This window comes from Eretmochelys imbricata, chromosome 2 (assembly GCF_965152235.1).
Source record: "Eretmochelys imbricata isolate rEreImb1 chromosome 2, rEreImb1.hap1, whole genome shotgun sequence".
Lineage (NCBI taxonomy): Eukaryota > Metazoa > Chordata > Testudines > Cheloniidae > Eretmochelys > Eretmochelys imbricata.
The window spans coordinates 241,327,758-241,344,759 of record NC_135573.1 but is presented as its reverse complement, the minus strand read 5'-3'; the positions used below and the strand labels follow the sequence as shown (position 1 = coordinate 241,344,759).

General features: G+C 38.7%; 1 protein-coding gene across 7 annotated transcripts in view; it reads left to right on the top strand.

Annotated features, from left to right (window-relative positions):
• Window positions 1-17,002, top strand: part of PARD3 (par-3 family cell polarity regulator) — a 652,516-nt gene that overhangs the window by 512,489 nt on the left and 123,025 nt on the right. For all 7 annotated transcript variants that reach the window (XM_077808301.1, XM_077808302.1, XM_077808300.1 and 4 more), the window contains one exon: window positions 9,676-9,933. In XM_077808301.1, coding sequence (XP_077664427.1) covers window positions 9,676-9,933 — 258 coding nt within the window. The remainder of the gene's footprint in view (window positions 1-9,675; window positions 9,934-17,002) is intronic.

The following is a 17,002-nucleotide window of genomic DNA, read 5'->3' as shown; positions in this document are numbered from 1 at the left end:
ATATGGTCTGTTTTTAGTTGGCCACATGTGTTAACAAGAGGTATCTGATAGAAAAAGTGCATCTAACAAATTATTACTTTTCTATAGAATAGAGGAAAAATATCAGCATAGCAAAAACTAAACACATTTCCTCCGTGATGGTGATTGGAATAACTGACTCTCTTTGCATCATTGGAAATTTGGACTAATAAGAGTTGACATTTAATGTTAAGCATCTACCTTACTCTTGAGAAGAAAGGATGGCAACAGCATCCTACAGATAATTTGTGACCTGAAAGGTCATAATAAAAGAATAAAGGCAGCGTTATCTTCCAGTAAAGGCCATCTGGAACTATTAAAGTATCAGATGGAGTAAGGGTTGAACAGCAGGACACTCTCCTGGTGTCCTTCCAAATTTCCCAGAGAGACCATAATATTTTTATTGGAAAACACCCACCCCCACCCACCCCTCGCCAAATATTTTCATAAAACTGTTTTATCCGACATAAAGAAAAAAAGTAATTCTATATACTGTAATATAGAGAGAATTTCTGCTTGGTTTTGTTACATAACCTACTAAGTGTTCACATATATCTTTAAAATAGAACCATACCACATTCTAAAGTAAATGTAAAGTCTGCTTTTGATTTGGTTTATCCCTATACTGCTTAACACTTCTCAGCAGTGATCATCCCTCTACATCCATATATACAATAGATATTCATTGTTCCATTGTTTTCCATAGAAGTGTGAGCCACAGCAAACCTTTTCTGGCATCCTGGACAACATTTTGCATAAAATTCATTAGTGAGTATAAGAAAAAAAATCAAAATATGAATTTCTCTTTTGTGATCTTTGGGAAGGAGTATAGATGTGAGTGGTGTTTGTTCTTTTCACCATAGGTTTAGTGGAGAGCATTTAGTATTGTTGATTGTATTTTTACGTAACGCTCATGAGCCTAATGTTTTAAGATGAGTGCAGTGTACCAAGTAATTCAGTGGCCATAGTTTTTGCAAAAGAGAACACAGAAGTGGAGCATAAGAAGACTGAGCTTTGGCTAATTCTTTGGGCCCAGTCCTGCTCCCACTGAAGTCTATGAAACTATTGTCATTGACTTCAGTCAATGCTTAAATTGGGCCATTGGTGGAATGACAATTGCTAAAAATGGTCGGTTTTTTAATAGAACACCTTTTATTTTCTATAAGCACCTTTCATAGTGCACATAGAGTACTAGATCGTATATTAAAGGTCTCCACAGTATGCATCCGATGAAGTGAGCTGTAGCTCATGAAAGCTTATGCTCAAATAAATTGGTTAGTCTCTAAGGTGCCTCAAGTACTCCTTTTCTTTTTGCGAATACAGACTAACACGGCTGTTACTCTGAAACTTCTCTATCTATGTATCTAGGCAGTACAATGGCTTAGTGCACTCACCCATCTCTGTTGGAAACTTAGGTTCAAATCAAGAATGCATTCTAAAGAGAAACAGAAATCTGCAAGGAATTTTAGGGGAAAATGTTTCTCCCCAAATCTCACAAATTATCGCAGGGACAATGGATTTGCTTTTATTTTTTAATCCAACATGGCCATATACTTACATTTTAATACCACATACCCATTAAAAAAAAAAAGCAAGAGTCATTCCACTATGTTTATTAACTTGTTAAACTAATAACACAAATAAACTGTGTTTATTGCTGTTGAACGGAACAGCACTGAAAACCCATGAAATCCTCTAGGCTGCACTACAGGAGTCTAACACTTTGTAGCTAGCAGCACTTAAGCAGTGCGTTTATTCTAATTCTTAAGGACAGTAGCAATTATCTGAATAATCAAAAGGATACCTGATAGCATATTCACAACATGCATCCATAGGCTCCATCCATCCAGTGCAGCTGGAATCTTCATTTTGTAACAAGTTAAGGGCACAATCATTTTAACAGGTTACAAGTGATACAGTTCAGGTTAACAATGCCTAAGCTTTTCTGCTCTCACAACTGTGTTTTCATGTTCACAATTAAGTGTTGCCAACCAGGGGAGCAACTTAGGGAAGCATTCTGAGAAATTTTGCTATCCCCTGGAGCCCCAGCAACAGTTGCACACACCAAAACTGTGGATATTTTTGTTTTTTCTCCCTAGGATTTATGGGATTTCTTATGTAAAATCCATAATCCCCGCCTCACAGGTCACGCTGGCTTTTTCCATCATGGAGACTTTTTTGTCACTGCAGATTGCTTCATCTTCCAGCTTCAGGATTATGCTGCTTGTCACCCAATGCTGTGGAAGCACAACCGCATAGAAGAGATAACAGCAGCCAGCATGCTCTGCATAGGTGTCTGAAAAGGAGGCAGAGGTGCATGCAGAATTTGCTGTCCACTTATGTTACCAAACTGAAGACTGAGGAGGAGACTGTGGGCTCGGCTGAGCTCAGCCTGTTGGCGGGATGATGGTCTAAGTGCCTGAACCAGCAGTTACTAGATGAGACAGCTGCGAATGACCAAGCACACATTTCTGACATTCAGTGTGTATGGCTGGCGAATGGCCTACCAACAGAAATGTGTGAGTATGCGAGCTGCTGTCCCTCTGCATGATAGAGTTGTCATGGCCCTCTGGAGACTGGCCACAAACACCAAATGCTGTTCCCTGGCAGAGCTCTGTGTCTCGGGGAAGATCACAGTCGAAGAAGTGGTCCAACAAAGCAAGTGCTACTGACTTGTCTGACTGATAAAAATGGTGCTCCTGATGTAAGCAAGGGAGGGTTTGAACAACACTGCTGGAGCTTCCCAAGTCATGCTTGGATTACTGATGGATCTCATTTTGCACTTCTTTGTTCTTTCAATCAGACCAAAGCATTGAATATTCAGCTGAAAGTTTTGCTACTCTGTGATGGATCACAGGAGCCACTTCCAGGGAGGTAGATATCATTTGGTGTGGCAAGTTTCAAGATGCCAGAACATAAAAGACTTCCTAAGAGACAGACTGCAACATTACTATCCCTTCCCCTCAGCAGGGTTACCAGCTGGGTTTCTGTGCCAACTGCACTTCTTGGCTTTTGACTCCATGCCCAGATTATAAAGATGAGGACATGTTGGCTCAGTTGTGTCAGAGTGGTGCTTCGTGTATTTTGGGAGACTGGAGGGCCAACGCTGAAGAGAAATGACATATATGCCATCATGACTACTTGATGTGTGCTTCAGAACATCTGTGAACGCAAAGAAGAGCATACTATGGGATGTTAAAGCTGGCCTATGAACTCTGTGCTGGCTATTCCTGGCTGTACTGTGCAGGTGAGCAGGAAAAGGAATGCTCTGTGCCATTAATCCTTTCACTTTGATGCTTGAAGCAAGTGGAGGCTGAAAAGGAATGAGCGCTCCATGTTCCTGCTTCTACAGGGTTTTCCTACTTGACCTTTTTTCTTTTTGCTTGTATTTAATATACTAATGTGTCTGTCCATCAGTGCTGTCTATAATAAACTGATTTTGATTAAAATGTTCCTTCCGTAGATTCCGCAAAGGTGAATGTTGGCTTAAAAAAATGAATGCAATCCCCCAAAATTCTGCAAGTTCTGCAAACTGTGCAAAATTGTCAGAGTAATGTATGGGAGTGTAACTGAGATTCTGCTTTTCAGCCATTGATCACAACTGGTAATAATTTTCACCTGTGCTCTCAAGGTACCATTGGAAGCAGGTCTGAGATCTTTGGATGTATGGGTGGGACTCATCATAAGTAGAAAAGTGGTTATGAGACTAAGATAAAGATCAGAGAAAGATACAGAAGAGGGTAATTTCACACACACGCTAGATTGCTGAAAACTTGGAAAAAGGCTGCCATCACCCTGAAAGCAGTTGAGAGGGGAGCTTACTTGTTGATATGCCAAGCCCATAAGGCATCTTCCACCAGCAAAGGGGGAGCTTTGGCAAGAAACAGTTACAGACCAACCCACCTAATAACCTCTTTATTGGATGGACACTCTGGCAAATATTGGCCTGAATGCTGGCATCCCATTTGAATGGTGCACACATGTTGGCAGACTTTCTGTCACTGCCATCGTTTTTTCCTGTTTTGAATCCATTACACAGAAGCAGGCCAATCAGGTGGCTGAAGCAAAGAGAAATTAACTATTATGGGGAAGCTGGTCCAGTGAACTGGCACTATCGAGCAGCTTGTCATTTAGCTTCTGCCCTTACATAATGCTACTTCTATCCTTAATAAATACTGCTTCAGTCATCACTGGTGTGGAATTGTGACTGTTCAATGCAGATTTTTGTAATGCACTGAGCCTTGGTGGAAGAGGCTAAGATACTGATTATCACTTGTTTCAGAGTAAAGGCCATGTTAGTCTGTATTTGCAAAAGGAAAAGGAGTACTTGTGGCACCTTAGAGACTAACCAATTTATTTGAGCATGAGCTTTCGTGAGCTACAGCTCACTTCATCGGATGCATACTGTGGAAAGTACAGAAGATGTTTTTATACACACAAACCATGAAAAAATGGGGTGATAATCACCCATTTTTTCATGGTTTGTGTGTATAAAAACGTCTTCTGTACTTTCCACAGTATGCATCCGATGAAGTGAGCTGTAGCTCACGACAGCTTATTCTCAGATAAATTGGTTAGTCTCCAAGGTGCCACAAGTACTCCTTTTTTTCATTATTATCACTTGGGCAATGGTTGAATCTTGGCAGCAGCAGGAGCAACAAATTAAATTGGCGAGGCATGTTCCAGACCTGAAGCAGCAGCCAACCCCATTTCTGCTTTTATGGGAGGACAGTTGTGCCTTCACAACAGATCTAGTGCTTATGCACTGGGTGCTGTGGTTCATTACAGTCTCCCTCCCAGCCTGCTGTGTGCTTGCTACAAACTGCACTCCCACACTGTGCACATTAATAAAGACATAGGGTAGAGTTTCCAAAATGCCTAAATCGCTAATTTAAAAAGTCCCATTTGTGGGATTTAGGCTGCTTTAGGTACTCTTGAGAAATTTACTCTAAGCGAATACTTGAGTTAGGCTTTTCCTTCTCCAATGGCCAGACCAGCTTATCGACCTTGACTCTCATCTGCTGGTATCTCAGGTTTGAGTTTTCCACTGTCCACAAATTTAATTGCCTGACATGGGTCTACTTGTTAGCACTCAGTCCAGTCTCTTGAAAGGGGAACAGATTGCCTGTGGTTGCTGGAGATGTTGTTCAGATCCTTCTCTTAGTTGTACTACACCTTCATGCAGTTTTTCTTCAGAGCTGCCGAACGATCATAGAACCATAGGGTTAAAAGAGACTGCAAGGGTCATCTAGTCTGCTGGATCTCATTCTCAGCAATGTGATCAGAGACTTGCTGATACTCCCTTTGGCTTCATTTGGCAGATTTCAAATTGGCTGGAATGGTCTCCTCACTCTAGAAAGCAAGAACTTGAGAATTCCTTTTCGGCAAAGTGTATTCTCTGTTTCTCCATAATAGAGACGGAGGCTGATGACCAGGTCAAAGCTATCTGGACAATAGTGTAATTATAAACCTAATTTCAGCTTCCAGGTGGCATAGTCAGGTAAGATTTCTGACTTAAGTATAGGGAAAAGAGTCCCAGGAGTCATACACAGTGGTACCTACAGAATATGTATCCATACTAGTTATGGAGAGGAGAAGAACTAGATTTACCAGTTACAGTGGTATAGTGAGAGGAGCACGTCTACACAGCAAAATAACCATGTGCCCAATGACTTGTAGGAAGCCATGAGTGTGCCAGAGTAGGCCTCTAGCAAGAGCAGTGCAAACCTAGGGTTCACTCCTGGTTATCCACATATTAACCACATGTTGTAGTGGCTTGGTAACTGGATTAGGGGCCTTTATTTCTGTGAAACATCATTTCAAATGAACATAAAATCAAGAGGTGATAGGTAGTCTAGTGTCAATGGATCAGCTTGTTAGTGGAAAGTTCTTGGTACAGTTATATGAAGTTCTGTGGCTAATAGTGTTGTCATTTAAGTGGTCATCATTAGCCTTTGAAGTTAATGCCCCACAGATGTACATTAAGAAAGTTCACACCTTGCCCCATGCCATGGTTTCAGACTGTCTGCCGCCTCAGAAATACAGCAGTGCATCAGTTGACATTTTCAAGGCTATCTTTACAACCAGATGGGCTTAGAAACTTCTTGTGTTTTTAATCTAAAAGTTCAGATTCTTTTTAACGCAGAAAAATTAGTCAATGTTTGCAAAATGCCTTGAAGATTAAAAGGATTATATAAATGCTAAGCATTATTATTATTATTGTTAAATCCATTAGCAATCTGTAGGCAGGCCCTAAATCCTCAGAATTAGCTGATTTAAAATGCCAGACACAGGCATTTTTATTATCCCATGTCATAAGTAAATTACATTCAGCAGTTGTCAGTCTACTATCTTTTGGATGTATATCCACATCACACAGCTGCTGTGTGATGGTCAGTCTCTTCTCCTAAGGCAGGATTTAAATAGCAGGAGTGAGAAACACTGGTGGGGATGAAACAATGTCAGCAACTGCTCAGCTCTAGCCACTGCTGCACTGTATGTTTCCATTAATGTATACATGCACATAAAGAATTTAATCCCTTCCAAAATGTTGTAAACTCCAAATTTGCCATACGTATATTTATTTAATGAAATGCATAGAAATCAGGTGAGTGGAGATCATATACCAAGCGAGAAACCAAAACGGTTTTAAAAAATTTAAAAAGCCTGTTGAAGCATTCACTTCTAGTGCTGGTTATGTAGCCCCACATGCATAAAGACATTTCAGAGTTCAGAGTGGTTTAAATCATAGACATTACAGCACAAAGCATCCTTTGGAGCAATAGCCAGCATTCTTTGTGAAAATGTGTTTAAATATTTTGTTCTTGTCATAGGATTCCTTTAGATTTGCAGACACAAAATAATGTTAAAAAATATTGTGTCCCAAAGAAGACTGTAAGCCAAAACAGTATTTTAAACATTATTTAAAAAATGTGTTATTTAAACAAGACTGGATGCATTTTTAACATCTGAAAGTGATAGCAGTGTGTGTAGTAGGCCTGTTTTTCTTTTTGTTCAATCTTAAAGCACAGAAAAGTAATTTTAAAAACATTTTATGGGTCAGTAGAAAGGAGCCTCCCAAAACTTTAACCTTAGAATTATGCTGTGTGTAAAACATTACTGATTGTAAGTGGCAATTGAATACTTGGGGTATAATTCACAGAAAAACTGCTCCTTTGTTCCTCAGAGGTTCTTGTTAACTGCTGGAAATGGCTCACCTTGATTATCACTACAAAAGGTTTTCTTTCCTCCTCTCCCCCCGCCCCCAGTTGTTAAGGTGCCACAAGTACTCCTTTTCTTTTTGTAAATACAGACTAACACGGCTGCTACTCTGAAACCTGTCTATTTATATGGTATTCAGGCTTGAATCTAATTTTTAACTCTGTGTATTATAATATGGATAAGAGGGCAGGACAAGAGGCAATGGGTTCAAGCTACAGCATAGCAGATATAGATTACATTTCGGACTTTGCGGACCCTTCTAACCCTATGATTCTATAATTCTGTATATGTATAATAGGATATGCGTTACTAATTAATTATAGGTAATATTCTACAAACTAGTCTGGGAACTACCATAATTATTGGCATAACACCTTACTTTATCAATCCTCAGCCATAGGAGAAGAGAGAAACACTGTGTGTTGAATCATATGCGGTCACGTGAGCTATGATACCGCATTGCTGCAAAAACATTAGTGGCCCATGAATATATGAATGGCAGACTGTCATTAAGAATAGATGAAACTTTACAAAGTACATCTTGCCAGGAGGTGATGGCTATGTGATATTCATGGGAAAACCATGGCTAAATTCATCAGAATGGCAATGTGATATTCATTGTAACATTAAGGATGATCTCACCAGTTGGGTATGAACAATTCATAATCATCACATGTAAAAATCATATCAGGCATAGTTTGGACTGACCAATACACATTTTAGTTCATACCATTTATAGTTAAATTGTCAATTTTCATGCACTAAAAGGTTGGCTGCCTGCAATATTCGAAATATTTGTTCAGTCAAGGCAATATCAACTAAAGCTTCCAGGATGTGATGAAATGATGGCTCTTGAAACTGCAGATAAAATGCCAGAACCTACCAGTGCCTGACCTCCCTTATTTATTTTTCTTTTCAGATAGCAGTAATATCAACAGATGGTTGATATTACAACAAGCCCCCAAAATACAATTAACATAGAACTTCAAAATAGAAATGAAATCTTCAGCTAAAGCTGGTCATTTTTAGGCTTTGGTCCCTTTTGTTTATACATTGTGTATTATAGATAGAACCCAGTATAGTTAAGGTTGCAAACAATTTGAATCAGAACCACCTGTTCTTTGAATTATGGGACAGTGAAAAATATGCCTTTTCCCCACTGTGTAACAAGTTGTAATCACACTATTTTTTAACAGGCATACAGCAAAAACAGTGTAAGTTTGAAACTTGTTTTGGGCATAATTCTCATGGAGAACTAGTTCCTTTGCCTATTTGAAAAAAAATATTTAATCTGAGAAAAATCAGGAGCATTTGAAAAGAGGAAATTGAATCATTTCAGTAAAAAGTGCCCTTAACGCTCCAGGTGTCCTTCGAGAGATGTATAACAAACTGATTGCCTCTAGATTTTCTGTTTTCCTAAAAATCAAATGGAAAAAAAACCCTACTGTTAATACAAACATTAGATTTTCAAAATAAAACTTTCATAAATGAATGAATGACAAAAGTTAACTTGCTCTGGTAATGTTCACTTGATCATATTGCACCTATGTGTATTTTCTGTTTTTTCTTAACTGAAAATCACAACCTATTGCTTTTTATTTGTATGCCATAAAGTCTCTTGGAGTCCACTTCACTTCATTCAAAGTGAATTTGAGTATAGAGTCTTGTCGCAATATCTAGTGCTGGAAAGATCACTAGAAAGAACAGACTGAGCCTGCACAAACTTTCCATGACAACGTTAGGATAGGTGAGTGGATTGTAAGCAGGTGACTATTACCTAAAAAAGTGGATAACAGTGGCTGGGAAGAGAGGAATGGCCAGGCAGTTATTTTGTGTGAGGTATCGGTGCTTTCACCAAATATCTATGGAGTTCAACAGGAATGAAACCTGCCCCTACCAACCCTTGGCATATATAATTCCCACCTTAAGTTAATTCAGATGAACTTTTCTGAGGGCTTGTCTACATGACCCCACAGTTCGGACTAAGGGGATGTGAACTGCAGCATGCACTATGCTGTAACACCCCCATGTGGACGCTACAAATGCAAACTAGAAGGTACTTAGTTTGGGTTAATGTAATCCTGTTTAAACAGAGCTACATTAACACGAACTTAGATATCTTTTAGTTCACACCCACAGCATCCACACAGAGGAGTTACAGCACAGCACATTGGCCCACACTGCAGTTCACACCCATGTAGTCCGAACTGCGGGGCCATATAGACATAGCCTGAGTTGTCCCCATGTAGACCAGCCCATAGACTGAAACTGAAAACACTTGAATGTACAGGATATGCCTGCAATATTGCCCTAAAGTGCCTGCTAGTTAGCGAGGAAAAAACCTTGCATTGAAAGAAGTATATTATTGTGAATAAAAGTATTTTCAGATGAGTTATTTTTTAAAAATTCAGTTTCAGCCTTGTTTTTATTTTGCAGAATTCAAGCTAAAACTCGGGAATTTCGAGAGAGACAAGCTCGCGAACGTGACTACGCCGAGATCCAAGATTTTAACCGGACATTTGGATGTGAGGCTGACCCAGTGTATGCTGGAATGGATTCATACGACTCTTCCACAAACAGTGGCGCAATGACTTTGAACACCAGGCCACAGAGCCCCAAAGAAGGACAGACAGTTGAAGCACTGTATGCCCAAGTGAAGAAACCAAGAAATTCAAAGTCTTCACCTGTAGACAGGTAGGCACCAGACATCAATCAATACTGTGTTTCAAAATTCAGCTTCATAATGTTTTTGCCATAGGAGTACTGTTCATCAGTTGTAAAGCCAGAGCTGCATTTTATTAATGGAGTTAAAAAGCCTTTATGTAGAAAAATATTGAATTAACACAAATCAAGTCATAATGGAATGAGAAGCACAAGCTTTTGTAATGATTCTAACATTTCATCTCCTTTTTTAAATGGTTTTGGACCCAAGATTCACTATTTAGTATAATTCAAATTACAGTCAAACTTGTAACAGTTTAATTATCAGAGGTCTTGCTAATATGATTGGAGGACAATGACGGTTCTGAATTCTGTTTGGAGTAATTATTTGAGCTGTACAGAACTCTTGTAATGAAACCAAAAGCCAGGCAAAGCTTACCTGGATTCTGATTTTATTGCAAATCTGAACCTCAGCTCAGCTCTGTGAATCTTTTTGAGAAAACCTAGGCCAAATAAGTGAACTAGGGCTGGCTTTGGGCCAACTTCCTTACCATGGACTCTGGTGGGGAGAAGTTTGTGTGTGGCTGTTTGGTGGTCATGTGGGGAGCTGTTTCTTTGTTTTGGTGGCCAAACTATGCTAAATATGTCAGTTTTGCATTGCTTCATTCCAAAATCATGTACAACTCTACTCTGTTTTAGCTGAGACTTGAATTCACCTGAATATTCATAGCAAAAATTGGGATGCCAAACTCCACAATTTAGAAATGGCAAAAATTGTCTACGTTTCTGTAGACCAAATGTGGCAAAGGTCACACAGCTCTGATTATTAAATAACTAAGAAATGCCTGTCTTGTTAGTTCATATTCCTGGTGTGGTAGCTTTGCATTGTCTAAACTTTGAAAAAAATAATTCTAAATTCCTACTACAGAAGACATAGGTAATTCAATAGAATATATACATTCATCGCAGATACATTTTAGCTCATAGAGGCCCCCTTTTCCTCTCAAAAGATCAATGCAGCTGCACTTACAATAACCCAATGAAACCATTTCTCCTGGTTGCAATACCTGAGGTCTGTAACCTACATCGGAATAGAACTTTAAATTTGAATATTTAAATTAAAACCAACAGACGTTAAATTCCCATGGTGCCAGTGATGATGTAGCATTTGACCTCAAGGGGATGTAGCCGTCACCTATAATTTAGCTGATTGTTTAGAGCTGTTTTTAATAGACGGATGGAAATTGTTATGGGTAACCCTCAGCTGGACCGAGTGGGGAAATATTTTTTAAAAGGGTCCTACAGCATGGCAGAAATATGTACATTATAACAGAAAAATATGCCATCAGATATTGAGAACTAATGAAATTTCAGGTGGACTTTTCCAAACATTTTTACTAACATTCAGTAACATATGGCTGCCTTTCCTTTTTCAATCACTCTGCTTTTCTAAATTGCTTAGCAAATATGCATGGTGTAGGGCCTATTTTGTGCATAATATAAAATTGTTTATAATAAATACAGTCTGAATATACAGCTTATTTTTTTTAAAGTGGGAAACCTTATGGGTCTAAACAAAGACTGTTTCACCTTTAGACTTGGAAGTTTTACATACCTTCTTCCTTTTTACTTAACCCTGTATTGACCAATGGAAAAATAATTAGGTGCCAGAAATCACATCACTTTTAGTGACCTTGAAAATCAAGACAGTCTGGTTGGATAGTATGGTTGCAACACTGACTTTTACAACTGTTTTTGTTAGACCAAAGGCACTGTTTCATGCCTGAGTTGAATAGTATCAATGTCATATGAAGAAAAAGAGTTATCTTTGATGAAAACCTGGCAGGGAGAAAAGTAAGACCTGTCTGACCTAACTAACTGTGTGGGATCGCTGATGAAAGATCAAGGACAGTGAGAGAGAGCAAAAGTGAAGTTATGGCTGGGATATTGTTGGACTGTGGTGAGAAGGAAGAATTGAAGAGCACACTAGTCTCTTGTTCGCACCTTCAAGTGATTAGTTATTGAAGTCCAGGAAGTACAGAGGACTTCACTAAGGACTATTGGATCATGCCAGGAGAAAAGAAAAGACCCAGCACACCCATCAAAATTGAGAAAAAGCGATTCAAAAGCTAGAGTTGGAGCAGAAACAGCCATCTGGACAAATGACTTCGTGAAAACAGGGTAGTGAGGAAGCAGGGTTGACTAAAGAGAAGGAAGACAGGAAACCTAACAAGAATGAAACTTGGGAAAAACTGAACTGTTGAAATGAAAAGGGAATCATATTTGTAAAGTGCCCATCACAGTTGATCGTATCTGGCTCTATGACACTATCTTGTCTAGTACATGGAATACTCTCCAACAGGACCCTACGTCTCCGCTCTCTCCTCCCACTTCTTAATAGAAGTCAAACTCCAAATGGAGTTGGAAAGTACCCCCATTAAAATATGGGTATTGCAGCAAGTCCGAGAGGCTTATGCTCAGTTTAAACTCCTATCAAAAGCTTAATCTGTGGTTATGGGTCCTAGTTGAGAGAGCTTGGCATCTGATCTTTGCAAGAGCTTCGTCTCTGACAGATGAAAACCATGTTTGAATGCAGCTGCCACTCTTGGTCATAGTGGTGAGTACCAGTCTTTGAGATTACTGGGATGGGTCCCAGTCTGTTTAGGATTTTGTGAATGAAGGTCAGGATCTTGAATTGATTTAATATTCAGTAGGTGAGTCTGGAGATGGGTGTGGTATGTTCATAATCGAGCATCATGTGTGCATGTCTTCTTTAGTATGCTTCGCTGCCTGCTTCACCATCTTTATCTTCTTGATGGCCTTTATGGTATCTCCAGGCAGATCATGTTACAGTAGTCTGGCCTGGAAATATTGAAATTCTAATTCACCCTTAGATCGTTATCCAAAAAAGGGCAGTGTCTCCTGGCCAGCCATTTATAAGAGACATTCTTTTACCCTCTGGTATGCGTTACCTTGACATGTGCCTCAGCACTGTATCAACCTGCTAGCTTCTTGTCACCATCTTCCAAGCCCTGAATAACTTTGCCCCTTCTACTCATGAGCCCTCATCTTGTTTCTGATTGCCCCCACTGCCTCCTCTTCACCAGTGATGCCAGTCTCATCTGCTTTTTGTCATTTCCCCACACAAATATCTCCATGCCTTTTTCTGTGCCATCTCCCATGTATTGACTGCCCCTTCCTAAGCTTGTTTACAAGGCATCTAACCTCTCAGCAATCAACTTTATTCTGATGACCCACCTCTCATGTTGGGAATTTGATGACTCATAGTGGCTAATTTGAGAAGTAATTGGGAATAGTATTTACATCCCAAACATGTTGTTTATATTAATGTTGACATAAACTTTTATCACAACAATGTGACTAATCACCATTCTGATTATAAGTTTTACCCATTTGTCATAGAATCATAGAAACATAGAATATCAGGGTTGGAAGGGACCTCAGGAGGTCATCTAGTCCAACCCCCCCTGCTCAAAGCAGGACCAATCCCCAACTAAATCATCCCAGCCAGGGTTTTGTCAAGCCTGACCTTAAAAACATCTAAGGAAGGAGATTCCACTATCTCCCTAGGTAACGCATTCCAGTGTCCTACCCTATCTGTCTTTAAATATGTAAGCTCTCCTAAGTAGAGACCATCTTTTACTTTCTCTTTGGAAAGCGGCTAGCAGCCATTGTAGATGTTAACAGAAATGAATAAAAATAGTATTTCCTCAGTAGATCATCTGGTGGATTGCCATTTGACAGTTCTAACAGCATCCCTATCTGAAATGTTCAGCTTATATTAAAAGTGGGGTGGTTTAGTTGGAACATTTTTATTTCTATACAGGTTTATGTTTAGTGCCAAACAAAATTTGACATTTAAATATGTTTGAAAGGTTATTTGAATTTTCATGTGATGAAACCTGTAAACAAAATATCTCCAGAATAGCTTGCATACTGTTGTTCAGAACTTATATCAAATTTTTCCTTAACTTACAATAGAACTATTATGTCTAATTGTGAGCTATGGTCAGGGTTTGTTTTTCTGTAATATCCTGAGATGACTTTTATTTTCATCAAGACTAGCCGTCAAGTTGCGTAACCTTAACTGTCATGCTATATGAATGATAACAAGCAGTAGATAAAGCATATAAACATACGGCTGCTCATTACGATCTTGTGAAAGCTGGTTTCTGTGTTAAGTGTAAGAATGCTATAGCGATAGCATCTATGGGATATGACTCTGGTGTTGTCCTTGTAAACTGTCAAACAAAAACTGTCCCAAAATTTCTTTTGCATCCTAATGTTTCCAATCAGCACGCTACTAAAAATTCATTTTTTCCCTGCTGAGTGGGGGGTGCTCAGATTTTTTTAATGTCATGAGAACTGTTACAATGTTTGACAAATTTCTGCAATACATTGAAAAGACAAAGAAATGTTTGTTCCTGAAAGCATCTATCCACACCTTTCCCAAATTGTGAATGAAAATGATGCATATAATGCCAAAGTAAATCAAAAGAGAAACTGAGGGTATAGATAATATTGTGGTCAATTCTCATGCAAAAGTTAAGGTGCTTCATTAGAACATAAGAACGGCCATAGTGGGTCAGATCACAGGTCCATTTAGCCCAGTATCCTGTCTTCCAACAGTGACCAATGCCAGGTGCCCCAGAGGGAATGAACAGAACAGGTAATCATCAAGTGATCCATCCCGTCATCCATTGCCTAACTGCAACTTCAATCACACCAGTTTTGACTACAAGAATTCTGTGTAATAGAATTTATGAGCACCTTCTCTAGGACCTTTTTCTTAGTAAATTTCCATATGGGATTCATAGGGGCTGGAATTAGGGGTGCTTTGGATGCTGCCACAGCCCCTGGCTTGAAGTGGTTTCCATCATATACAGGGTTTACAGTTTGGTTCAATGGCTCTCAGCACCCCCACTATACAAATTGTTCCAGCACCCCAATGGGATTTCAGATTGCTTCAAAATACTTCTGTATGCAGAATTTAACTGAGGTTAGAGGAAAATAAATCAGTGATGGGTACTGTAAGATGGTTCTTTTATAAAGAAGGGTACCATCAATCAAGTCATATATATAGTTTGACATTGTGAAGTTCTTCATTTTGAGCTTTTATGAAATCCTTGCAGATTTCAAGCCTACAGTAATGTAGGTAGATAACAAGCCTCAGTGATTTTCAAAACCCATTTTAAATCTTAATAATTCTAGTCATATCAAATTGTCTTCTGTGGCACTAAACAAGTTTTCCAAATCAATCTCTAGGTAGTACAATAGGTGGCTTTTCTTAACAGAGGGGGAACTTATATGTTCCGAGAATGGTTTTTGTTCCAGTTTCAATATTCTTCAGGCACTTTGAGGGGTTGGTTATCAGTTCATCTGTAATTGTATTAGTTGTCTTTGCTATATTAGTTCCATTCTGTGTTCTAATAATTTGCACAGTTTGTGCTGCTAAGACTTTGTTTAAACGTATCATCTCTTCACTTTAGACATTAAAAAGAAAGAAATGTGGTGGAGTTCATGAGGCATGTTTATTTTACATGACTGGACCAAAAGGGTGTCTTGGGAATTGCATTCCTGTAGATATGGCTTTTAGTTTAGCTAGAAATGTGTGTGTTAGTATATTTTACATCATGCAGAAGAAAATATGGATTGCTGATCAATAATATTTTTCATGTAGATGACAATGATGCCATACAATCGAGTTTTTATAGCTATCACCTAACATCCATAGTTGGATGGTCCATAGAAACACAGCTCCTAATGGGCATTCACTGGCTGTCGCCATGTAATCATTTCCCACCAAGAGTGCATTGTCCTCAAATATAATTGAAATAAAATAGGCACTGTGCTGCTGCAAATCTAAATAGCTTGAAAATAGTAGGCTAGACTCCCCCAACTCACTGAGGACACTTTAATGGAAACATAAATACCATAATCATATGCTTTTTGCATGCATTTGACCATTAAAAAGAAAAATGCCCATTTTAGAAGAAGAGACCTCTATGAACTGGTTTCGTTTCCATCAAAACTGGAGTCAAGTTATGTCAAAGAAATATTTGGGGACTGGAAAAAACCCAAAACCCTAAAAAAACATCGGTTCCCTCAGCTATCATCTGTATAGTGCTAAAAGGCAACTGCTGTTTCAAAAATTTAAGGTCACACCACAGATTTTTATTTGCTGCTCTTACAAATGAGAGGGAGCGTTTTATTTAGATGTTAACTATTATTTGTTCAGTAGTGTTCATCTCTGCTTAACTTGAGGTGGGAATAATGAATTCTTCAGAGTAGCAAGACACATCCTCATATAATTTCAAAATACATTTTAAAAGAGTAGAATAAACAGACTCATTCTTTCTGGCCTATGTGAAATAATTCTCTGTAATAGCCCAGTAGGTCACAAAAGCTATGAAATATTATATAGTAATGCCAGGATAAATATTTGTTAAAAAAACTAAGACACCCATACTGTTATATTAAACTTCTCCTTTATTAGTAATGTCAGTCATAGGAATTTTCTTTAAAGTCTGAGGTATCATTCACACATATAAATCTAAGCTTACTGCCATACCCATAATAGATGAAGATATGAGTTATTACTCAGGGTGACACATCCTGTAAGTGCCAAGATTTTCTCTTACACAAAAAGAGTTATGACAATTCTTTCATTTGCTCTGAGGTGCTGGTATAGGAGCATTGCAATTTAATGAAAGACCAAGGTAATATAAACCACCTAACCAATGACATTTTAGACTGTTAACTGCCTGGTCTGAATAAGGCTATGAGTAGCGCCTACCTCACCCAACCTTTGTTTATTGCCATCGTTCCTATGGATGATCTGTCTTAGAGCTTGATTCTCCAGCCTTATTCTTGTTCAGTACTGCCTTACTCTGCAAGTAGCTGCACTGAGATTAGTTTTAATGGGGCTACTTGCAGAATAAAGGTACCCCTTCATGTGAGCAAAGGTAACAGAATCAGGCCTTTATATTGTAAGCTTCTCAGAGCAGGGACCAGTCAGTTTTATTTATACATAAGTCTCCATAATTCATGTGTGGTGCTGTATAAATAATTTTTTAAAAAA